General features: G+C 45.1%; 1 protein-coding gene across 1 annotated transcript in view; it reads left to right on the top strand.

Moving 5' to 3' along the window:
• The window catches only part of MDGA1 (MAM domain containing glycosylphosphatidylinositol anchor 1), a 152,834-nt gene that overhangs the window by 74,092 nt on the left and 52,406 nt on the right, over positions 1–26,336 (top strand). The window contains exons 9-10 of the mRNA XM_027735136.2: positions 18,017–18,286; positions 21,629–21,780. Coding sequence (XP_027590937.1) covers positions 18,017–18,286; positions 21,629–21,780 — 422 coding nt within the window. The remainder of the gene's footprint in view (positions 1–18,016; positions 18,287–21,628; positions 21,781–26,336) is intronic.

Here is a 26,336-nt window from a genome sequence, read left to right as displayed (position 1 = left end):
TGACTGAAACACAGCATTATAATAATAATAGTAATGAAAAGGGGGGGGAGAGAGAAAGAAAGAGAGAGAGAAAAACTGAAAGAGGAGAAAAACTCCAGAAAAACAAGTGATGCACAGTACAATTGCTCACCACCTACTGACCAATATCCAGCCCATCCCCTGGGACCCCAGTCAGTGATTGGTGCCTCCCAGCCATCTTCCCCCAGTTTATATACTGGACATGTCATTCTGTGATACAGAATATTTCTTATATTAGTTTGGGTCAGCTGTCCTGGCCATGCTCCCTTGTGACTTCTTGTGCTCCTGCTCACTGGCAGAGCATGAGACACTGAAAAATCCTTGAGTTAAACCACTACTTAGCAAGAACTAAAACATCAGTGCATTATCAACATTAATCTCATCCTAAATCCAAAACATAGCACTGTACCAGCTACTAGGAGGAAAATTAACACTGTCCTAGCCAACACAAGGTCACAGTGGTATCAGGAGACATGAGGCAAAGGAGGTGATAAATTGAGAAAAATTAGAAAACTGCTGTCAGCATTCATGTTTCAAGGCTGGAGGGGACAGGAAAGGGGGGAATGCTCTGTCCCAATAAAATTCTACCTCATGGTGACTAGAACATGAGCATGTTGGGTGCCCAGTTGTGGGAAGAGAGATATCACAGACCAGAACTTCCTAGGGGAACTAGGAAGACACCAAGCAGACAAAAATCGCAATTCATTTTCTCATGATAACTCGCAGTCTCTGCATGAGGCCCTGAGGCACAGGGAAGTGAAAACAGCTGCCCATACCTGAAGGGAAGCATAGGCCACCAGGACCTGTGTCAGCAGAGGCCCTTTTCCCCAGCCTCTTTCCCAAACACAGCGGTGTACTGCCATGTCATTGTGCCTGTGTCTTTGCTTTTCTTCCATGATTTTTGCTCCATAAACCATGTCAAGCAGCACCTATGAAGGTACAGGAACAGGCTCCCATGCTATTCCTCACCTACTCCATGGACTCTGGCACTAGAGCAGAACTATTTCCTCCAGCCCAGCTGAAAGACTGTGGCAGGCACGCTAAAGCAACACACAGAATAGTGATGCCACTATTGAGGAGTGAACTCATGCAGGGAAGACCTGGAGACGCTCCTGATATGAACAGAAGCCCTAGCAGGAAACTGAGCATCCTGGGGGTATTTTGAATTATCTATGACCATCCTGACCCTGAGCTCTGAAACGACACTAATTGCATTCACTCCTATAGAGAAACTGTGAATTAAATTTCAGAGGTGGTCAGGCTTCTCTACATCCCAGTGGGTCTTCTGTTGCCAGTTCTGTGCTGGGACACAGTACTGGGGGGCTGAGCGTTCAGGTTTTAGCAAGGTCTTAGGTGCCTTTTGGAGCTTTCTGTGGGGAAACAGCTGCTCGGTGACTAGTTTGTGGTTTTCCACTTGGGCCAGTTTCTGAGCAAGAAACTGTTTTTTCATTGAAGCCAGGAAACTGTTTTCTCAGTCAGCAGAGATCACATTTCCAACATGTACCCCTCTCACCCTCTTTCACTTCCTATAGTTCCCGATTTCCATTCTTCTTTGCCTCTCTACTGAAAACACAAATAAGCACATGTGCGCACTAAGTCTTTTCATGTGTTTCCAGCAGTTGCTTCTGATTCAAATTTAATTTGCCTTCAGGACTGGAGTTAAAACAGTTGGTTTTCTCTTATGAACCCAGCGATGAACCTGCAAAACTGTCATTGGTCCCAGGAATTGAAGACATGCTTAAATTTCTCAGTTACATGTGGACCTGTTGCATTTTGTTTGCTTTTGGAGTCCTTGTTTCTAGGGTCATGTGTGGTCACAGGAAACTGTGGAAATTTTTCATTACTGTTGACTGGGACAAGCTGATTTCTGAGACTGTTCACATAGAATCATAGAATCATTAAGGTTGGAAAAGACCTCCAAAATCACCTTTGACCTAATACCACCAAGACACTAAGACGTATCAAAAAGTGCCATATCCACTCATTTTTTGAACACTTCCAGGGATAGTGATTCCACCATTTCTTTGGCTAGACTCTTCCAATCTTGACCACTCTTTAGGTGAAGAAATTTTTCCTAATATCCAACCTGAACATCCCTGGCACAACTTGAGGCCATTTCACCTTGTCCTGTCACTAGATGCCTGGAGAAGAGACTGACCCCCATCTCAACTACAAGCTCCTTTCCCATCATTGTAGGGCAATAAGGTCTCCCCTAAGCCTGCTTTTCTCCAAACTGAACAACCCCAGCTTCCTAAGCCGCTCCTTGGAGGACTTATGTTCCAGACCCTTCACCAGCTTTGTTACCCTTCTCTGGACACACTCTAACACCTCATTATCCTTCTTGTAGTGAGAGACCCAAAACTGGACACAGTACTTGAGCTGCAGCCTCACAAGTACCAAGTACAGGGGGACAATCACTGCCCTGCTCCTGCTGGCCACACTATTTTTGATACAAGCCATTGGCCTTGGCCACCTGGGCACACTGCTGGCTCATGTTCATATGGCTGTTGACCAGCACCAACCACTAGGTCCTTTTCAATTGGGCAGCTTTCCAGACACTCTTTCCCCAAGCCTGCAGCACTACATTGGGTTGTTGTGACCCAAGTGCAGGACCCAGTACTTCGCTTTGTTGAAACCCACACAATTGGCCCCAGCCCATCGATCCAGCCTGTCCAAGATCCCTCTGCAGGGCTTTCCTACCCTCCAGGAGATTGACACTCCCACCCAACTTGGTTCTGGATCCCTTTCCCCACCCACGACGTGGGGGGAGCCCAGTTCTAGTTCCATCTCCATCTGAAGAGCCATTCCAACGTCTTGAGGGACGGGGAAAGGGAACTCCAGCGACAGGGTTTTTCAGGCCCCGAGCCTGGAGGGGAGAGGTGCCCTTCCCTCCCCCCAGCACCCACGTGGTTCCATGGCAGGCACAGAGACAGCACACCGGGCGTGGAGAGGAGGCAAGAGAGGGTTTATTGTTGGGAAGGGGTTTATAAAGCTTTTAGGAGGGTCAAAGGGAAACCAATCACAAGTTCAGGGTCACACAGAAAAAACTATCAGGTAAGGGGTCAACAGCCAATAGGAAGGGGTTAACCAAGGACCAATGAAAAAGACCTCAGGACACCTTCCCAGGACACTTTGTATGAGAGACAATAGTCCTTCACAGGGGGTGTCGGGAAGAGGGAGCAATGACACTGCAGAAAATACAAAAAGCCATTTTGAAACATGTTTAAACCAGTTTCTCATCAGATTCACTGCTACACTTGGTGTCACCTGCAAACTGACTATGGGTGCTCTCAATCCCTTCATTATACCCTTGGGTGGATCCCGTGTGGCTCCATAGACTTGTGTCTATGTGGCACAGCAGATAGCTAAGTACTTCCTCCTGGGTTACAGGGGATTTATTCTGTCCCTTTCTTCCAACTCAGGGTACTCAGTATAACTGGTCTTTCTGTTAAAGACTGAGGTGGAAAAGGCATTAAGTACCTCAGACTTTTCCTCGTCCTCAGTGCAATGTACCCCTCCGCATCCAAAAACGGTGGAAATTGTTTTGGGGGTTTGGGTTGTTTGTGGTTTGTTTTTTTTTTTTTGGTCCCTGGAGATACAGGCTTCCCAGCCCCAGTATCCCTGGAGCTACAGGAATTCCGCTTCCCTGAACCCTAACCCTTACTGCAGCTTCGGACAGAGGCTGCTGAGGTCCCATGAGTACTATGGGTGGCCCAGATAAGAAAGATATGGAGAGATCAATGTTGGTGCAGTGCTGTGCTCTACTTAGCATACCTTTTCCAGCCCCAGTATCCCGTATCCCTGGAACTGGAGCCTTCATGATTCTCTGAACCCTAATCCTACTGCTTGACCAAAATAGCGGTTTGGGATGGAGGCTGAGGTCTCAAATTATATGGGTGGCCCAGATCAGAAAGATGTGGAAGGAAAAATGTTTGTGTACTGCCATCATTCCCTTGGCATGCTTTTTCCAGCTCCAGTATCTCTCGAGCTGTAGGTATTGTCCTTCTCTGTCCTGATTTGACAAGCTGCAGAGGGATGAATAGGATGTAGAAAAGACTGAAAATTACTCCATTTCTGTGACAAAGAAGCATCTGGGGCAAATCCCTGCTGGTAAAGAAACAATGGCAACTGAAGGCCATCCCAGCCGATTGTTTGTAGACTCTCTATCTGTTGTGACCTGCTCTCACAGCTGATGAAATAAGTGCTGCAAATTTCATCTGTTGCAAATATGATACAACTCTGGGACCAATTCAGCCAAGCATTTCATAGGAGAAATTGGTTGGAGTGCCAAAACTAATAGAGGTTTCCAACAGTGACTGTGATTGAGGTCAAGAGAACAATGAATGATAGTAGCATTTGCACTGAACAGGGATTTTCCTTACAAAGTGCTGATTGCAAAGAGATACTCTACTGTCCTAATCACAAGCTAGAATACAGTAGCTAATAACTTAATGCAATATAGATGAGTTTAATAGTGCTAGGTCTGCTGGGATTTTCTGAGCAGTTCATAGTTTATGCATAATACAGGTCCTTTAGCCAACATTCTGGTGTGCTGTAAAATGGAGAACTGGGGCTTGAGGGAAAAGGAGCAGCCCTCCACCTAAGATGTTTTCATGGAAAGAGTATGATGGATCTAAAGGGATGAGAAGATGGTGGCGGTTGGCTGGGTCAGAGGAAAATGGAGCAACTCAAAATGTTTTGTGATTTGGAAATCTTTCTCTTCCCCTTCAGCTGTGGTAATGAGAACTTGCCAAAGTCCAAGTTTATGTATGGAAGTGGGCAAGTTGTCATACTGATTCACTTTCTAGGAGCCAACTCATATGTATAAATGAAAAGATACAAATGAAACTACCTACGGATTTTAAAGAGAGGAGGAAAGAGTTGGGTTTTTCCGTGGGTTTTTTTTGTGGTTTGTTTTGTTGTTCTGTTGGTTGTTGGGTTTTTTTTAAACATTTGAGAAGTTTATGTGCTCCAGTCTGTTTATCCAAAATGCTGTGACTCCATCTTCCTGATCAGTATGAGAAAGCAAAAGCTCTTTGAATCCCTTTCTGACCGTTTCATGCTGTTTGTCTAAACAGGAGACTTGGTTATATGCCAACGTAGTCCCTATCACTAGTGTGGTGAGTTTACCTTTGTGCACCTAAACTTGGGTTATTTGTACATTTTCAGTGCAGCATCTCCTCACACACTAAAGTGACAGAGAATTTAGTGTGTTGCTCAGTAAGTTGTTCCAGTGTCTTTTTATTCTCATGGTTCAGTTGTCATCATTTAATCTAGGTCTGTCTCATTTCAGTTTCCAACTACAAGCTCTCTTTATGCTTTTGTCTTCTCACATAACGAGCTATTTGTTATTAGCAGTCTCTTCCTTGTGTTGTCTCAGACAACAGAACAAGTAATCTCTTAGCCTGTCGAGTATGCAATCTGGAAAGAGTCTCTTCAGCCATTCACTACAAGGCATGTTTTCCAGCCCTTGATTCATTTTTATAGCCCTCTTCTCAGTTTTTTTTCAACATCATTCTGGCAGGATGGTGACACATATTAAAGAGATTTTCAAAAATTATCTCATCAATGCAGATGTGATGCACATCTCACAATACGTTTAGTAAGCTTCGTCTTAGTCATCCAAGGATTTGGACATCTTTGGACTACAGAATTAAACTGAAAGCTGATGTTTACTGGATTACATTAACTGAGGCTTCTCTTGGGGTTACTGTCTCTTTCCTTGAAAGAGCGACTCATTCTTTCCTTGGCAGTTTTCTTTCCAGAACCTTTGCAATATGGCCTTTAAAGGTCCCTATCAACCCAAACTTTTCTACGGTTCTGTGGTTATCCAAGATAAATTGAATAGAGTTCCCATACCCCATTCCATGAAGCAAGCCAAGTTGTCCTGTCTGTGTCTCTTTAGTATGTTATTTACTGCTACATATTTTGTGTCTTCTACAGATGTTGGTATATTATCCCAACATAGGCACTTAAGAATGGTGATTGTCAGTTATGCCTTTGTGTGGAAGGGAAGGAAGCAAAGCACAAGCCACATGCCACAAACATGCCAAAGTCTGCACCCAATCACCCCATCTGCAAATGGATGCAAGGTCATTCAGACACTAAAGGTGTCTGAAATATGAAAAATGTGTGATGTTGGCTACACATCCTGAACAGGGATTTATAATTTATACGCTTTAGCCATGCCAACCTGCTGGCTGGATTTTTGACCTTGATGGAAATGTGAGATAGCATCAGTTTAAGAGGTTTGTGTGGGTTTTTACTAGAGACATCTTCCTGGAATAGGTCTTTCTTCTTGCTAGAGAGATCCCAGTGGTGTGTGCAGCCATTTAAAATTTCTTTTTGAACCCTTTCAGTTAATGTGTTTTTAATCGGCTTAATGTGGGCTGCATTTGAATAGTATTACATCTTCAATTAGTCTGTCGTGTGGAAGCAAGCCAGGATCTTTCCAAAGCCTGAGGATGTTATGACAAAATAGTTACTTTTCTTGTTGCTTTCTCAAACACTACCCAGTTTGTCTGCCAAGGACCCATAAAACTATATTAATCATCATTCATTTTTAACTTGGAATGTTGCATCCCACATTCATCTTCCATGAGGTTTTTTATGGAATCAGTGAGGAATAAAAAGGGTTATTGCTGTATGTTCTGAGGCCTCATTTGCTTATGTTGACCCAGTTGATTGATGTTTGTACTGCTATAGGCAATACATGTATGGAGGGTACAGAATAATTTTATCTCCTCTGATGTTCGCAGGATGCTATCAAAAACTTCCCCTCAAAGACCTGGCTGGATGATGTTTCCCACATCTTTTCCTACTTTCTATGACACTTTTATGGTCTGTTGTAAGTCTGTCATTCTGCCATTTTTGCACTGATGAATTCAGATCAGGGTACACAGATCTAGTGAGAGTCTTACAAACAGACATAGCCTGTCTTTCCATCATTGCTGGCTTTTATCACAGATTTAGCCACAGATATTACCAGATTTGAGTCCACGCAGCTTCTTTCCAGAACCGTACACAGAATTATATCTTCTTCCTGCACACCACAGTGGGATAGCTCAGCAAACGTTGCTGAAACTTGTTTAAAATGCCCTTCTCACCTGGAGTATCTGATTCTGGAAGGTGTTATTATCTGTCATGGAGAGAGTGGAAGGAGCAGGATCCTATGTTGTAGTATGTGCTGCTGCAAACCTTCAGACTGATGACTGCTGATGGATTGGCTCAGGCCAGGATCCACTTTGAGATCTTGATGCAGTGCGTCAGAATGAGGAAGGCGACGGCTTTACCTTTTGTGTCCCAGGAGAGTTGGGAATGAGAATAGTGGAAACTTATGGAACCAAGTTCAGACATTTATCTGTTGGAACAAAATCCAGGAATCGAGAGAAGAACTGGAGTGTGTACTCCCACTTGTCCTGCATATCAGCTTTTCTGCAGCCTAAGCTCTCCTCAAGTCAACATGAAAAAGTGTCTGTGTGAGATAGGCAAGTGCCCACATTGCAGGGATGGTGCTCTTCCAAATGGTTCCTACCGTACTGACCCGGTTTGAGGTCAGTCACAGAAAATTGAATATCAGATCAGATTTATCCAGTGAGTGGGACTGTTAATAAATTTCCCTCTGCTGGTCCAAGTCCAGAGGAGATGGGACAGAGATGACAGCCAGATGGGGAGGTTGAAGGAGCAGGCTGTGGTCACTGAATTGTTGCCAGTTCTGTCACTGGCCTCCATCCTGTGCCCTCTGCTGCAGAGGAGACCCCTAGTCCTGGAGAGTGATTTCTGGGAGCCCACAGCACCTGCGGCTGTCAGAAGTGACACTGCTCTCCTAACACAGGGAAAGACAGGAGCTGCAGGGCTGCATCTGCTTCAGCAGCAAGGCTGGTGTGCTGCTGCTTCTTTGGAAACACAGTGCCAATGCAGAGAGAAGACACGAGGTTTCCAATGTGGGAGTAAATCCTCTGCAGCTTGAGTCCATGTCATCCTCTGAGACAGGTGATATCATCCATACCTGAAGAAATGGGACTGCCAAATCCTCTGCTGTCTCCATAAGCAATTAGCTGTTTTGGGAATAAGGTATAGGGAGATGATTCTCTGTAACCAGCACTGAAGAAGCATTCATGAAAAGCTATGACAGTTACTAATAGGACAGATAAAGTATTTTTTTCATAATAAATTAATAGAGGAGGAGTTGAGCAAAGGCCATTATGGAATTCACACATTTTAAATGTGTGCAGGTAATGGTGTGAAGAAAGGAAAGACAAAACCTACATATGGCAGAGAAGGTGACTATTTGGCAGCTGGTTTTTGGAGCCAGTCACTATTATGACAGACCTCAGCCATTTCATCTGATGACCTCCTGAATCTATCCTCATTTTTCTATCCTTTGCCCTTGATTGATTTGATCTACCTTGATTCATCTGAAGATGATGATGACAATGATGAAGCAGTAACCATCCAGAGAGTGACAGTAAAAATGCTTACAATAAAAAATGTTCCTTCCTCTCCTTTCTCTGTGCCATATATACTGAGCCTGTGTTTTTAAATTGCATGCATTTCTTGAGTTCCTGTATGCACCACCCCCCTTGTTACATTAATTCTTATGGGAAAAATTGCTTTGATATCTGTTGACCTCAGCTGTTTAATCTATGAAACTGAACGTTTGCCGTAAATCTTTTAGTTTGAGCATTCTTTCAGACTCTTTCTGAACAGTTACGTTTTCATTGTCGTCATCTTCCTCAGATGAATCAAGACCAATCATGAGTGAAGGATGGAAAAATGGGGTAATGATGGCAGTTAGTGGAGCAGGATATTAAACAATTGGCAGCAGAACTCCGAGGTAGCTGATAGAGAAGTGATGGAGAACTGCATGTTGCTCTATGCAGAGTTTTTTCTCCTTGATCCAAATTCCCTACTAGGCCTGAAGGAGAGGCTGAGGAAAAGCCTGTTTTAATGGGGAAGCTTGTCCTCTTTTCACTCCGTAGATAAGTGGCGAACCATTGTATTATCTCTTCCTGGTACAGCTTTGCCCCGTGTGTCCTTTTTGGTTACTAGTACAGACAAAGATTTCCAAGTAAACATGTTAAGGAATGCTGGTTAGTATTAGTATCTTAATTGCCTTGGATGGCCCTTCTTCCCCTAGCAGGCTCTTTCTGGCTTGGATCTCTCCCCTTTCCAGCTCTGATCCCACTACCTCATCATTAAAGCAGGTCTGATTTTTAAATCAATATTTCTGGTTTTGCCTGTGCTGCCTCTTGCTTTGCCTATGTGTTTTGAAAGCAGCTGTGAAGGGATTGTCTTGTGGTCCCAATTTAGCTTTCAAACTGAAAACAGAAGGTGAGATAATGCTGTGTCCCAGCTGTGAGCAGAAATCTCTGACCCCTACAACCCTGACAATCACTGTATTTCTAAAGCAGGGACTCTTTTCTGTTTTGACAGGATTGCAGTTCTCAGAGGTACTTTCTCCTGCAGCCTCCCTGCTTTTAACTTTCAGTTCTTTTATTAAAAGGGTGTAAATATATGGAGGCAACTGAATTGCTAAGGCAGCTGGTGGCGGAATAGGAACCTGTTTCTATTGGATTGCTGCTTGGAGTCAGCATTCACCTCTGCCCAGTAGCTCCTCTGGTTGCAGGTGAGATCCCCTGTAGAAGACAAGAGGAAACTTGAACATTCCTTGTAGGTGGCAGCTGCATACTCTGGATGTAGCCCTAGTGGTGGCACTAATTCACTGTAATCACTATATTTGCTATGGGGAATATGACACTGCAGGCCAGTGTCTGTTTTCCTTCCCAGGTTAGCTGTTTGTGGCACGCAGCAGTTCGAGCACAAGAGGTGTCTCTTGTCCAAGAGCAGGATATGCTGCCCAAGTTTCAGCTGCGTGTTATGACTCAGCCTACTGATCAACTCATTAAACAAGGCACTGAGTTCACGGAGAGGTTCATATAGGAGGGTGGCACTGGCCACTTCTGTGCATTTACTTTGCTCTGCATTCATCCCACAGAGATGTGAGGGCTGGGATCACCTTAGGCTCCTTGTGCAGGCCCAGGACAGAGGCAGGACACCCAGGGATTCCTACCATCTGAATCATCCTCTGGAGATGTGCCTCGTAGTCAGTAGCCTTGGAGAGAGGTGGCATTCCTAAGTTGAGTGCCTCAATGAAGAACCTGGAGTTCGATGGGATAAATTAGGTCTTTGAAGTCCTGCTGCAGCTAGTGCCAGGTTTACTGCTAAACCTGGGGGGGAGGTGACCAATCCTTTCCCAGTTGTCCCAAATCCTTCTCAGGAATGTGAAGGGCTCATCCTAGGATTATGAACATCACAGACTGACTGTTTTCCCTCTATTTACCCTTCTTTACACAGTGGATGGAACACAGGGAATGTGTTCTGCTGTGATGGTGTTTCTGCTTGCAAGGTTGTAAATGGTGCCTGTTGATCTCTGCCCCATTATTGGGCCCCTGTGCCCTGCTGTTTGTGCCAGGAACATGAGGAGAGTCAGAGATGTAGATTCAAGTTTCTCTTTTAAGTTTCCCTTTCCTAGACTTTTTGCATGTGATTCCTCTGGCATTTAAAAGCCAAGGACAGTGTTTCTGCTCAGGGAAAACAAAATCTAAATAGGAACTGACTAAAGCTGTGCTTCTGCCACCTGAAGAAGAGAGGAAGGAGAGAAAGAGGAATTGTAAAGATACGTATACATACACACTCATAACATGTCAACATCCTCTTGTCAAGGACTTTGGGAGGAGGAGAAAAGGACTAAGAATTTTCTCCTTTTAGTATTTCTTCAGGTTGGGAGCTACTGGGGATAGGGCAGAATAACATAGGACATAAAAACACCTGTAGGGAGGACTTGCAGTAGGCTTAAACTGAAGCAAGGGAGTTGGGTTATATAGTAAGGAAAACTAGTGATAAACTCTGAAGAGGAAAGATGTGGATTCTCTGTTTTGGAAGAAGAATCTCATTTTGTTCTTTTTTGTGGGTTGATCTTATTTTTTTTCTTTTCCTTAGTTTGCACTGGCAATGATTTGCTTTATTCCCAGAACTACCCAGCTGAGTAGCTCACCTATGAATTATTGAGTAGTAAGATAACTGGTTCTCTGCCAAAAGTTAATGCATACGGGATGCTTTTGGGGAGAGAATATCATTGGCTGACTCTTAGTGAATGTTTGCATCTAAACTATTTATATACTTTTGGGAGCGGCGTGTCACTGACAGCCCAATTTGTTAAACAGAGGTATGTAATAACAGATGCATGGGTGTGAGCTGATATCTTGTTATCTTGTAGAAGACAGGCAGAACTTGAACAGATAGTTGGTGATCCGACAATGCTACACATGGGAGGGCTCCCCTCCTGTGGGTATGTGGGTGGGTAGGAGAATGAAGGGTGGGCAGATCCACCCTGGCCGTCATTCTGCTTGACCATGTTATAATTAGCAAAATTGGTTGTGAGCTAAAGAAAATATTTTCATGTTTGTCTGTGAAAAAAAAAAAAAAAATCCAAGTTTGGGTTATACCATTGGTCTGGTAGTAATTAATGGTATTAGCACTGAAATACCCACTCTCTCACCCTCGTTATTTCTCTTGTGCACAACTTTGCTAATTGGGTGGTATGTGGCTGGGGGGAGGATTATCAGCATGCTTTTCACATACAAATGTGTATGTGTTTTCTGTACATACACCATCTTTTCCCACTTATCTTTTTCAATTAGAGGAGTGTAGTGTTTTGAAACCAGGTGCTTGAAGATAAGTGAGGCATGGGAATGAGGTGGCTTTACATTGTAGGAGAATACTTGGCTTTGTAGTGTCCTGTTAGCACGAATTAATTGGGCAGTGAGTCTGAGTGGCATTCCAGCATGTCTGGGACAGATCTTTTTTTGAGGAGGCATGTCTGTGAGGCTGAAGGTCTGGAAATTCCCACCCAGGATGGACTTTCTTCAAAGCACTCTGTAAAGTGAGCTAGGGGTCTCATGTATTAATCAGCACAGCTTGTCATGCAGAAGAAGAAATCCTTTAGTAAATCCCTCTTTATTAAAACAAGGTGAAGACTGGTTGAGCTAATTGGCTTGGAAAGTTCAGGGAAGAGGAAAGCAGAAAAGCTGGTAGTGAATACATTTCATTTGCTCTTCTTTTAAAAGCAGTCAACTAGCACAGAATTAAGCATTCTCTGCTCTGAGCCTTGCCTCTCCAGACCCTGCACCCACTTGTCTAGCAGAAAATGTACACAAACAAATTTGTTTTCTTTGAAATAACAATACTTGCAACTTGGCTTTCAAGCACTATGCAAAAAGCAGACTTTTTATCTCTTTACGCATGGGGAGACTGAAGTGCAAAGGCAAAAGGCATTTAAGATGAAAGAAAGAGATTCTGGCTTTTGAAATAGGTTGAACAAGCCTTCCTCCCTCTCCCTGCTTCTAACTACTCAATTATATCTCTCAGAAACAAGCATATGAGACTGGACTTGTAAATATGGGTTGGATATTTGTCTTCGCAGGGTAAACTGCTGGTGCATAATGTGTGTTCCAAGGGTGTGGGTGCTGTGGCAAGGAACAGAATTGCTCAGCTGTGATTTCCCAGCCTTGTGATAATAAAAGAGCTTCCCACTTGTTTGGGTAGAGAGCTCTGGTAGAGAGCTGAAACCCTGGAGTTCTCTACCTGCTGTGAGAAAAGGGGTGCAGTATCTTTGATGCCTGTAACATCTTTATTACCCCAGACTGTGGGACCAGAGCCTGGATAGGGAAGGCACTTTTGCTGGGGTTGCTTTGGTTGTCTGGAGGAGATTAGGGAAGATTGCATCCAGTATGACTACAGAAGGATACCTTTAAGAAATTAAATGGATGCTGAATGGGGTCATACGGGTCTCATAAGGCCTTAATAGCTTCCTGTGCTGATTTGCTTTCTAGAGAGAGAAATTACTGCCTGGTGCCATTAACTACTTTGGATAACAAGACACAGCTAATAATTGTAACTAACCACAAAGTACAGTCTTTCATACCAGGTTATCTATGTGTCATTTGCAATGTTAATCCAGCAAGTGAGCAATCAGTTAGGTCTCACACATGGGATAAGGTGATGGTTAAAGGCAGGAGTCCCACTGGCGCTATGATGCATAGTTAAGCTTTGAGGGGGTCAGTTAGTAGGGTGGAATGAAAGCTACTCAAAATAAAGCTGCTTTCTAGTCTAGCAAGGCTTGCTATTTTTGTCACTTGTGTTACGTATTGCACTTCCTAAATTTAAATAAAAATGTAAAGGCTGACTCTGGTAGAGTAGAAGGTGTTTCTCACAGAGAAGGAAGCCTGGGCTAAGGATGGAAGGACTGGGATATGGGTCCTGTTATGGAAGGTATTCTGATTCAGGACACCAGATACTGAGGGTCAGGATACAGGAGTCCTTGCTGCTTCTGTCTCATGCTGCCTGTTTGTATGACCTCGATTAGGACATCCTTCTGTTTTGTGCCTCTCTTTTTCCTCCTGGACATTGCTGCACTGTAGTGCTCTTTGCAGCAGAGGAAGCATTGCAGAAAGTAAATTCCTGTAGAAAAATAAGAGTGCAGCAGCCCATGGCAGCTCCACAGACCAGCAGTACAATGCAGGCAGCTAACCACCTACAGAGATGGCTGTTGTCAGCCGCTGGTCAGGGTGGCTACACAGGAGACAAGGCTGCATTTAAGTCAGAAAGCAGATTATGAGTGAGTTCCTCAGCTCTGACAACCCTTCCAAAATGAGCCAGCATTTGGGAATTGATCAGTTCTCAAGCTACGGTGGGAAAGGAGACTTTGCATGTGTCTTGCATAGTAGCGTTGTCTTGTGGTGTCTGTGATATTCAACCTTCTCAGTTATTGCCTGAACAATTAATGCGAGGTCTGTTCTCTCAGTACTCCCCTGTTCTATAGATCCTGTTTTGTGTTTAAACTTGTCGCTGATTTCTGTGCATCAGTCCACTCCAATAGGAGCCTTTCTTTGCCTTTCATCTATACCAGATTGAGCAGACTCATGACAGCATCCCCATTTTCTAATTTAAGTGATTTTTTTTTTATATATTTACCTCACAAGTAAAAAACTTTCTGTAGTGCATCTCTGCCATCCTGGGATGCTCTGACTTCATCACTGGTGAAAGAAACATCTCTGCCTTCTGGAGGCCTCTGAATTTGATGGGAATCTAGCAATCAGACAGTATTGCAGGGATGGCTGAATACCCCTTCTTGAGCTCTGCCCAAGCAGGACAGCACAGTAACAGTGCAAGAAAAGTGTGGTCTCTTCTTCAAGCTCTTTGGCTGTTGTAAGGAAGAACACTCTTCCCTTCCTCAAGGCTAAAATAAAAACAGACTTAAACCAAGTTAACCACCACTCATCAGCTAGTGCACTTCTCACTCACCTAGCAGGATGAACATTTCAATTCTGGTTATTTCCAGTGAAACCAAGAAAGTAAGAGGTTATTGAGACACAAAGCAACGCTCCTTGGTGCTTGACATTTCTCTGTTGTGCTTTCCTCGCTGTTGTTTTTTCATCATTGTGAACACTGTGTTAGCTTAGCAACCCTTCAGTGCAGAGCATCTGCTCTGGCTCACAGCAAGGGAGCTGCCTGCAGCCTGGCTTTGCTTTAGGGTGCTTGGCATGCTAGAGTAGGTTGCCTGTGTTTGGCTGATTTGATTTGCTCCTAACTAGCTAATTCTGCTGCAAAGGCAGGCTGCCCTGCCTTGTGTTTTGCAGCAACAGCATCTTAACAAGGTTGCTGGAGGAGCCTCACTTCAACATTACCTCTTCACCCCTTTCATCACTCCTCTTGCCAGTGAGCTCTTCTAGACTTAAGCTGTGTGTTGAGAGAGATCAGTAATTGTCTATATTTGTTTGCTGTGTTTCTTACCAGGAGATCCCAAAACCCTGTATATGCACAGAGGTTTTTTACCTCCTTTAAGTGTAGCAACTGCTGCCTGCAATGTGGTGGCTGCTTAAAAGAGCATTTCAGACACAGGCATTGGAGTTCTGGGGGGGATACAGAAAGGCATTTGAAGAATGTCTGGGCAAGGACTCAGCTTTGTAACTGGGCTAAAAACTGGGCTGATACCCAAGGTCCTCAAAGAGCATCATGGCAGCTTAGCCAGCCAGAATAGCCCAATACTGCTCTCTTCTACCCAGAAGGGATGCTGCCTGCCTGTAGGTATAAGAGGCACCTGGGAAATCATTATCCTTTCCTGCAGTTCCCTAACGGTGTCTGTGCAGGAGTCATGTGGGAGGTCTCTGCTCTGAGACAGTCCCCATCTCAGGAGCTGTTCAGTTCCCAGTTCTAGCGAGTAGGAGCACCAGCTCATTTAAACAAGCTTTCATTTGCCTTTAAGCCAGGGAAAAAGAACAGAAACAGAAAAGGCTGTGTTGTTAGCAGCTAGGTTTTACAGATTGAATCCCTGCCTTTCTGGTGAAGTCTGCCTTTTGTGTGTAACCTTCTTGAACAAGTGTGGACTCCCCAGTAGGCATTGAGGCTGAAGCTGATGTCTGGCTCTGTAATTGCTGTTGACCTTTCTTTGTTTTCATATCCATTGGGAACCTTTGGGAATAGCTAACCCTTGGTATAGTTCTGTATGCTTTGCAGCAATGGGATGATCTACTTCATCCCTCTCTTCAGAAAATCCAGGAGCTACAGAACTACCTGCAGAGTTAATGCTCATTGGGTGTTTCCTAGTGCCAGAGACAAGAGAAGAAAATGTAATCAATTTTTAATTTAGAGGCACTTTCAGACATTCCCTTTGCAAAATGATAACATAGGCCCAGAGCCTGTCCCAGTGCAAATCAAGGAAATCCCATTTCCCAGCTGAAGAAGATTAAATATCTTCCGCATCCTTGGCTGCCCGGCTGTTCCAGTGACCTGAGGAAGCATTTGAGGCATCTCAACTCTGTTCCTCCGTGACCCTTTACCAGCTCCAGACACTCTCTCAGTGAGGCCCAGGAGGGCACCTTCCCTGCAGTGTGTTTCCTTGCAGTCAGCACTTTGTCCAGTTTCAGACCTTTTCTCTTCCTTTGTCCCAGCCCCATAGACAGGCACAGCCAGGTGCAGTGGGGGGAAGCTGCTCTCCCACTCCTCTCTCTCCTCCTCAGGAGAGAAACCGCTTTGAGTACCTCTGGAGCTGCTGTGCGATTTTTTTTAAGCCTTCTTTTTTCTCTTCTCCTCCCTTTTTCCTTTTTTTTCCCCCTATATCACCAGCTGGCCTAGATTGTAATGTGAGACCCCACCAGCTTCAATTAAGGAGCAGATGTGACTGAAGAAATGGGATAGCAGCTAGGGATGGAGATGACACATTTGTGGCACTAGGTCTAATCAAACAACTTCTCACGTTATTCTCACCATGAGGTGGGAGACGTGAGCCAAAGGCAAGTCAGCACTTGGAGCACTTGCAGAGACACACTGCTAGCAAAGCCATCTGTAATGAGCTGACCATGCCACTCATCTCAGTCAAGGGCTGCTTTTAATCCACTGAAGTGCAGCAAGGGGCCCAGAGACTGAGAGCTGAGAACAGGTATCTTGAAAACAACCAGCCGTGTCAAACCAGGGCTGCCAGGTGGAGCGGATGATTGTAAGCTGCATATCCACAGATGCATTTGTGCCCTGGGACACTATGCGTGCCTACCTATGGGACAGCATGTGCACCGCCTTCATCTGTGGTGAAGATGGAGATGTCACTAGTGTTACAGAGGTGTCAGTGAGTCTTGCTGGGGGTCAGGCTATGGGAGAGGAGAGACCGGTGAGCTGGAGCCCTCCTGTCATGGCTGTGTTCAGGGCAGCAGGGATGCTGAGTAACCCATGGTAGTTGTTGGAGGTGTTCGTGGCACTTCAGATGCTGGGTGCTGCAGGTGTTTGGGCCTGGCTGTGCTTGGCAGTTCTGTGGACCTTTAGAGGAGGTGGGTGCTCTGCACATCTGTAGTGCATAGAAATCATCTCTGGAAGAGCAGGTGCTTTGAACATGGAGAAGGTGAGTTGTGATTGTGCTGAAGCTGCTCTAAATCAGTTCTCCATCTTTTACATTTGGGCGAACAGCTGTTTTGTGTTCAGGAAGCTTTTCTCATTTTAGATGGAGAGCTTCTGGTTATCCCTATGCTGTAGTGTTTTAATTAAAAGTTTATTGCAAGTGAAACATGTCTATCAGACGGCTGTGGAGACTGAAGTCCTCTGCAATTGCATTAAATAAGGGGTAACCTAAACAGTACCAATCCAGACATTCTCCTTGCTCTGCTTCAACCGTGCCCAAATTGTGAGGTTCCTGTAAATTTTTACAAGTGCTGAAGAACAAGACATGGTAGTCTCCCTTTGCTAAGGAGGTGAACACACATTGCCGTTCCCATTCTCACACTACCGGTAGAGAAGCTGACATGGATAGATGTGACTCACCTCCCAACATCAGGGCATTGTTTTCAGATATAAAAATAGGACTCAGAGTCCCTGTAGCTGGTCCCTGATGTGTTGTATTGATGTACTTGGGGGAAGCCCTCTAACACCCCTTCAGGTCTGTAGGGACAGCCAGTGCATATCCCTCCATCTAAGCACGGAGTCCTTGATAACCCTGCCAGACTTTGACAAGAAGAACATGAATTTAACTGATTGGGAGCTTACCTGCCTGCTCAGGGAGTGCATTTCATTCTGCAAAAGAGGACTATGTTTTTTCTGATTAGGATCTGAGGGTTGAATCCAAGCCGTGACACTCAGCTACTAGGGTTGCATTTTTGGCACGAAAAAGGAGGGCTTGGTAGCTCCTCCAAGCAGTGTCTCAGTGTGGAAGGAGTACTTGCTAAAGGCCACCCCTACCTCATAAATAGGAGGGAGGGGGGATGTGGCCACAGCCCAGTTAGGAGATGTCAAATGACTATTGCTTTTGGTTTGACGGATCCTGTTCCCACTAGAAAATAAATATGCCCTTGGAAACCATATGTGTCTGCCTCATCAGAGGCAGACAGGGTGACCGTGCTGAGTGAGACGATTGTTCCCTGACTGCATCCCTGTCTTTGCTCTGTTCGGTCTCCAGTCCCCCCCGTGGTGGAGCCAGCCTTCCAGGATGTACGCCAGGGTATGGGGCACAGTGTCACCTTGCGCTGCACCATGCTGAAGGGCAGCCCCATGAAGGTGGCCACCTCTGTCTGGCGTTTCAATGGGACCCTCCTGGCGCAGCCCCTGGCAGAGCAGCAGGACTACTCGGAGCTGAAGGTGGACAGTGTCAGCCGGGAGACCAGTGGGACCTACGAGTGCAGCATTTCCAATGACGTGGGAGTCTCCACCTGCCTCTTCCAGGTGTCTGGTAAGTCACAGAATCCACATCAGAGCAAGCTGTTGGATGGGGTCACAGAGGTGAGAAGCTTGCTCCTCATAAACTGGTACCAATAAAACCAACCTCTACTGCCTCCTCTGTACACAGCATTCTGTTCAGGAGGAATGGTTTTCCATAAGCCAACAGGGAGATCTGTCTCCATCATTCAGGCAGATGGACCTGGAGCAGTTAGTGCTAGCCACTGCTACATTTTAACAGTGTTCAACCACTTGCCTGAAAAATACAGGACTTTATATTCAAGGCTGCCATCAGCTTTCAAGCTTGGACAACCTGTATCATTGATAAGTATTGACCATGGGGAATTGAAAAGCTCTCTACATACCTCCAGCAGGCTCCAAACCATCTAATTTCCCCTTTAAAAGCAAACAAACCAAGAAACAAAACCTGTGTTATGTATTTCTGTACCTTCCCTATATCTCCTGTCTGTTTGTGTCTCATGATGCTTCCCAGGAAAAACATGAACTGGATATGGACACTAGTACTCAGTAGATTTGCAGCTCACAGTTTTCTGTGAATCCATCATCCACCATAATAGGATTTCTCTCCAGCACCTGCAACTGCAAAGAGAGATGGCAGAGTTATAGCATCTAAAACCACACATCTGACCTGGCTCCTCCAGATGATTATTAAATCTGCTTTTTTCACGACCCCAGAATTGACTTGGGAACAAGTTTCTAGAAAAGCTCTCCCATGAAGTTGCCTTAATAAGCAATAAATTCAACCCAAATACTGGGGTTTGGATTTGGGGTCAATTTATAATACTTTTCAAGTCGGGGCTGAACAAAGAGAATAAATAACATCCAGAGAGGCCTGATTTTGAAGCAGATCTTTTGTAAGGTTTGGAAAAGCTCAGGTATGCTGTAACTCTGAGATGCTCTCAGAAATGGAGGAATCCAAATTGTGTCCCTTTTCAGGACTTTGCTCTCACCCCTTGAAATTTCCTGGCATTTGTCTGGCAGTGGATTTTTCTTGAGAGCTTTGTCCCTCTTTCACCTTTTTTCATAACTCTCACATCACTAAGTGATGGCAAACCATATCCCTCTATGAGCCATCACAGAAAACTGTGTCCCTATCAATTTTGGGAATGCTCCCAGGAATTTCTTGCTGGGAGCAGGAACAAATACTTATTGCCACGCAGTGTGCCATGCTGTGCCTTAGATAAGAATTCCCTCAGCAGAAGGAAGTTGCATCCACAGAGAGCACTGATCAGGAAAGAAGCAAGCCTTTATTTTTCTGCATCCCTTCTCTGTTTCCAAGGCATTGATACCTGATGGTAGCTGTACAGCTCCAGACATCTCTGCCTGTTTCCTGGACAGTTACAAATCAATTAAGACTTTCAGAGCCTGTAGAGCAACCTGAAAAATAATCCAGTGACTAGACTGCTACACTTGGGCTCAGGATTGCTGGAGTTTTAATTCACATCAGCTACAGCGTTCCTGTGTAAGTAGGCAGAATGGCATGGTCTCTTTTTGGTTTTGTTTCTTCTCTACAGAAGGAAGACCATAAACCTTTCTATGTGACAAGGAAGCAGTGACTCATTTGTGACTGTGGGGTCACAAATGTACTGGAAATAGAGTACATGAATCTGCCCAGGATGGGATTACTTTAATCTACGGATGGGTGATGAGCTTTCCAAGATGTTTTGTAAAGATAGTGAGACATCCAACCCGCTCTTCTTGAGCAAGTTATCAGGCAGCCCATAGTGGCCATAACCTGCTCTCCCACTAGCCACAAGCACAGAAGAGCCCTGAAAGACAGAGTGAATAACCTTCAGCTCTTCCCATAGGCTCTAAGCAAAAGAAAAACCTTTCCAGTAATGCTAAAAGTTTCCAGAAAGGAAGTTCTGAAAATATTTTGATGTACAGTAGTTCTATCAAAAGGCCAAAAAGCTTTTTTTTTAACTTCCATTTCCATCTTTGAGTCAATTAATAAGGAATTAATATCATGCAAGATGATGATTATCATCAGTTCTGATTTTATTTCTGAATCCATTATGAAGCTTGACTTCCACAGTCAATACAAGTTGAATAAGCAGCAATTAGTCTCTGAGGTGGTTCTGAACTTCTTGCTTGTGCCAAAATTCAAGTCAATAAAAATAATAAGAAAAAAAGGACTTGGAAATAAATATCAATATTATACATCTGAGTTCATAAAAAAAAAAAAAAACCACACTGAATCCTGTCGAGCCTGATTATAACCACACAGAGTGGCAATTCTGTAATTCAAGTGGAAAGGTGCAGCAAATAGCCTGGGGAGACAGTTTATGCCTGTTCTGCTCTCCAGTGTCCCTTGCTGCCTTAGGCACCTTTCTGGTCACTGCAGGTTCAGATTGGACCTGAACCCAGAGAGCTGGGTTTTTGTTCAGGTCCAGCTCCTACCTGGCTCAGGACAGGACCTGAAAAAAATCGAAGTTCACGGGATGAAATGCAGGTAATTTCAAATAGAGCAAAACCAGTTGTGGGTAAGACCTCGAGTTGCTTCTGGGCCGTGTGCATTAGTCCTTCAGCTGGGGGGCTGCATGGCAGTAGCCTTTAAATTCTGTTTAGTAGCGGTTCAGGACAGCAGTGGCTGGGGAAATCGTGCGAAGTCCCTTCTTCCCTGAACTGCCTAGTTTCTCTCTGGTACGTTGTTTCTCCTGTGTTTCCCTTCTCCTGCTACACTCTGTTTTTAAGGAGAGATGTGAGTTTAGAAAAGACATCTCCGCCCCTGCCAAAGCTCCTGCTGTTTTTACCCAGGCTGAGGTCAGCATCCCCTTTGCTGTAGAGGTGACTGTTGTGCTACAAAGAGGCTCGAGCACTGTGTTGCCGAGGCAGGGGAGGTGCAGAAGGAGCAAGGTCTCCTTTTTAATGCCTTGGTCCCTGTGTGATAAATAACACTTTTCCTATGACCTACTGGCCAAATGATCTTTCCTCAGAGTTTGTTAGCAGGAGTCTCTGTAAAGCAGCAGATGAAACAGGAGAAATGCCAGTTTAAAGCTGTTACCTCAATCTAAACTACAAAGCAAGGGAGAAAAGATTAGAGCTGGTTCCAGCTGGAGAACTGAAGTTGTTCCCACCTTCTCAGGTGCTGGTCATGCCCCACTGGTGTTGCAGGGCTGCTAATCCTCCCAGTAGTTTAAGCTGTGAAAGCAGTATCGAGTCACAGAAAATGGTGGCAAATCAGTGCAACAGTAAAGGTGTCCATCATGTCAGAGGTAGGTGGATGAGTTGGGTGAGTGGAGCTGATCCACTTTCACCACATCTCTTTGTAATTTATGTTCCCCTTGATCCCACCTTTTTACTTTCTTCCTTCTTTTTTTTTTTTCCCCTCCAGCAAAAGCTTATAGCCCAGAGTTTTATTATGACACTCCCAATCCCACCTTGAGCCAGAAGCAGTCCAAGAATTACTCTTACATCTTACAGTGGACACAGAAGGAGCCAGATGCTGTGGATCCCATCCTCAAGTACCGTCTGGAACTCCGGCAGGTAAGGTCTGCTCTTCTGGAACCTCAGCATATGCCCTTGGGAAGACATCCGTTAAGGAGGCAGTTACATCAATGTCTCCTTACTGATTAAGAGCTGAAAGTGATGAAATTGCCCTATCTTGATGGTCCTGCACCTTCCCCAAAGAATGTAAGAGACAGGCCAAGTGCACAGTTCAGTGTTCATTTTTAGCTCTGGTGTTGGGTACGATCCAGGTCTTCCAAAGCCCTGCTGCTCCCTTTGGACTGTTCATGCTCAGTGTTTTGAATGGAGGTTTAATGGGAACAATACCCTACGGTCATTAGTAGGTATTGTAGATTTATAGGCCAAAGATTCAAACAAGTAGTATTCCGTCCTCCTCACTCGTGCAGAAAAAAGAGAATAAGCTGAAGACCTCTCCAGGCAGGAACTGCAGGGAAAAATCATAGACTGTTTGTGTTACAGAAGGGCTTTCATACTGTTGCAGTAACTAAGCTATTTGGACTATATGAACTCTGCAGGGGAAGAAAAGTGGGTTTCAACATTTCTTAGCTTGAAGAGAAATCATATTGGGTGGTGGGAGCTGGAGGGAAGAACTCAGTGAAATCTGAAGACATCGCTGGTTGGAGAAGGTTAGAGAAAAGAGTTTGATGTTTTTAAAAAGCAGATTAACTTAGCAGGATTGCCAGGTACTTTCAGCCATGCTCAGCAAAGCACCTGTGTTCAACATTTTTGAAAAACGGGGACACTTAAGATTGGTGTTTCTTGCCATTCAGTGGTAGCTGGGAAGCAAATGCATTTTGCAAGAGAAAGTTTGTTTACTGTAGATAGAAAACAAAATAATTAAAAAGATTCAAGTGTCTTTTTCCTCTAGTTCTGCACAGTAGGCTCCAGTTTTATGTCTCCGTTTGATTGTGAGCTCTCTGGGGTGGGATAGCCTTTGTTTGTTACTCACACGGTGTGGAGCACGTTGTCAGTACTTAATAATAATACAAGACACAGGGGAGCCTCTAATAATGAAGGCAGTTTGTCATAGTAGCTCTTCCCTCTGAGCCAAGTTTTGCTATTATCAGCACTGCGAATCAGTGAACAAATTTGTGGGTTTTATCCTTCTCTGGTTATGTTGAGGGGTTTTTTTTCCTTTTGCACAGTTCTTAAAAGTAATCTTGGATCTGTTCTTCATTGAGCTTCTACTGAAAGGGATCAAGAAAAGGGAAACCCACTTTTCTTCTTTGAGTTATGACATGAAGGGAGCTGAGCGGCCATGCAAATTTAACACACCTCTCCCCCCAGTTTTGTTCGTACTCCATTAGTTACTGCTGTTAATGTTTTGCAGAATCACCACATAGTTGTAACTATTGACTGATGTGTTTTAGAGGAGTGTGATATTGTGGCCCTGCTGTAGCCCAGTCTCATGTATGGGCAGGCTCTTAGAAATGGCTACAGGTCTCATCATGGTGACCTGGGTCTGAATAAGAGAGAGCAGAGGGAGGAGGAAGCAGGGGAGTTTTTTCCCGCTTCTGTCAAGCACAAGCAGGAAACATTGGAAAAGTCTTTCACAGTACTGCCTCCTCCTGGCCCTCTTCTAACAAAAATACTTGCGTTTCATGGCAAGGTCCCCCCTTCCGCATGCCTTGCTGAGGTCTCACTGAGCCCTTTTCATTTCCTTGTCCCAGAGGATCACATCCCCCCTCATCTTCAGCCTACCACTTCCTTATACTCTTGTTCTGCCTTCCTGGTGTTTTCCCTGTGATGTCTCACTTGGACTCCAAGAAGCCTCGTGACATCTCCCGACCTTTCACTCCTTCCCTTGCTCCATCACCCTCTTCCATATCCTGAAGACCCTGCTGCTTTGTCGCACCTTCTTCTTTGTGCTGAGGCACCTGGGGTAAGGTTTGCGTACTTCTGTTCCATTGTTGGACTGTGAAACATAGTGACCTCACTGAATATAACCGTCAAAAGCTCAAAAGCTTAAAAGTATTACTGACTGGAGAGCTCTTAAGAAAGGGGATTTGTCTGCCTGGATGCGGAGCTACTATTTGCCTGCGCACTCTCCTCACTGGATATGCTGGCTTTCCAGGAACTAGCTGTGGTGGCAGAAAAATCCTAGAGAGCTAGGATTGAAATGGAATATTCTCCTTAGGTAAAAAGGGCCTTGCACATGGTCAGACACAACGGATTTATTGCCATCATCAAGCTGATGAAAGCTTACCCAGCCAGCCCTGGGAGCTCTGCAGCCTTAGTGGTCATGGTAGGGGCTTTTCAGCACCTTAAAGGTGAACAAATGTGGCAGCAGCAGCCTGCAGTCTTGGGGCTGTGAGGGGCTGTCAGGGGTAGAGGGCATGGAAAGGGGAGAATTAACTCTTGCTGAGCTGGAATCCAAAGGGCAACCAGCTGGGATGCCCACTGGTTGCAAGATGGTTTGCTAGTTTTCATTTCACAGTCCCTGGTTTGCTCAAAGAGCTCTTGGCATATGTAATGTGAAGATCCCCAAGTAGCAGGATGGTTTGCAAGGCACCTGGGAACCCCTGAATTAGATTTGCTTGCTGCAGCTGCTGAAAATGAAGCTGGGTGAGAGTCAAAGTGCTGCTTATTAATTGGCTGGCACCGTGGCTCCTCCAACTCTTCCTGTACAGTGGCTCCCTAAAGCTGATCATGCATTCCTGGGTGTATTGCAAGCAGTCAGGGGGAATATGGTTTCCCAAGTAATACACAGGGGCTCCCAGCAAGACAGACAAGTAGAGCTGATTGTTCCCAGCACTGTGGAGCAGGCCGAGCACCGCAGCAGACGTACCAGTTCCAGTAGAATAAGGATTAACTTTCGATTAAAACCGCATAAGCAGCTTGACAGCTTGAAGCCACTGACCCAGGCAAAGCACATATGATAGCAACTTGAAGCAAGCTCCTTGCAAAGCCTCTGCTCTATGTCTCAGCAAAGAGGTGGTTATTTCCTGAAGGGCATTGGTCAGGGGGGCTTAGGCAGTGGCTTTGTTGAGTGCCAATTCAGAGCGGCAAACCTCCCCACTGAGGAACAGCAGGGGCCGCACAGCCTTCTGTCCTGACAGCTTGGAAGGTTTTTTCGTTTCTCACTGCAAGGCAAGTGATCCAGATGCCAGCCACCTTACTTCATCTTTACTGGTGAACTCAATGAGTTAACAGCCCTGGGTGGTTTGGTTACAGGCAGATGCCACGAGGCTTTTGGGCTATTTGTTTGGTCAGCTTTTTTTCTTCCATGTATTCTTGGAGTGTAGAAAGGCACTGAGGCACTGCACTCCAACTGAAAATGCTTTTCATTGCTTGGGGATTCAAAGCAGCCTCCCCAGACCAGATCTTTGCTTAAAAAATAAAAAGCCTTTTAAGTTGCTTTTTTCTCTCTGTATATTTTATCCCCTCCCAGGGCTTTGCTCTAACATTACAGAGAAATGAAAAGCCATCTAATATTGCGAGCAGGTTGCATCATGGAGAAAAGATCTGAATTGGGCTGGTAGTTACAGGGGATAGTGGCAGAATTACTATGCACTTAATGAGCTAGAGCCCTTCTGTGACCTGAGGCTGCAAGAGAAAGAGGAAGGAGAAGCTATTGGTGCAGTAGGAAAGTTTAATCTTTATTGTGCCCCTCAAGGAGACCTGAGGCTGCTGTCTCCTCAGTACCTTCTCATACACAGTCTTGGGCAGGAACCAATCCAGCTTAACACATTCCTGCCTTTCCTCTCCTAGAAGCAGGTTCAGCTCTACCTGCCAGACAGCCCCCTGAAATTTGCACTGGGCCAAGCCCCAAACCCATTTGCTAAATTAGCTCACTGGGTTGTCACTTCAGATTAATTCCTGTCAGGGAGACTGTCTTTAATGAGACTGGCCCTGCGCGATGCCTGAGTAATTGTATGGTCTCTCTTTGTTTGCACTTTCATCCCCTCCATGTTGGATAAACATCCCCTGCTGTCTACAAAACTCATCTGGGCTTGGGAGCCGGCTGCCACTTGCCTCATCAGCCAGCCAGAGCAGCATTAATGAGAGCTGTGGCAGTGGGGAGCCGGGCACACCGTGTGGGGAGGTGACAGATAAAAGAGCTGTTTGGACAGACATAGGACAGGGACGTTAGCAGGAATTTAATGACTGTGATTAGAGTGGAAGGTTAACTCTGCTGATGGCCATCACAACGCAGCAGGAGAGGTATTATGCCGAGGTCCATGGATTGTGGATTTGTATCACTTCATTTCTGCCTCTGAGTTGTTCTTTTTCTGTCCTCTGAGCCCACTTCGGTAGTATCTGTCAACTGCTGTCTGTCTTCGGCTTCATTAGCATGTGGCGCCGGCACTCCGTCCGAGGGCAGGGGTGTCTCTCACTTCTCTGCATGCACTGAGAAGGGCTAGTAGCTCTAGAAAGGGAAGATGTGCAAGCAGTACACCAGTCTTTTCCATAAATGTTTAGTTGAAAATGCTGTTGGGTTCCAGATTAGAAAAGGCTATGATGCAGAAAAGTGATATATTTGAGCAGGTGGTGGCCCTTGCAGCAGCCCAGCCCTGTGCACTGAGAAGTGAACAAAATTCCTTTCTTCTGCACATGCAACCATGGCTTCAGGC

Source organism: Pipra filicauda, unplaced genomic scaffold, assembly GCF_003945595.2.
Source record: "Pipra filicauda isolate LSUMZ 115617 unplaced genomic scaffold, ASM394559v2 scaffold72_size3293161_pilon, whole genome shotgun sequence".
NCBI classification, from domain to species: domain Eukaryota; kingdom Metazoa; phylum Chordata; class Aves; order Passeriformes; family Pipridae; genus Pipra; species Pipra filicauda.
This window is presented reverse-complemented; position numbering and strand designations above follow the sequence as displayed.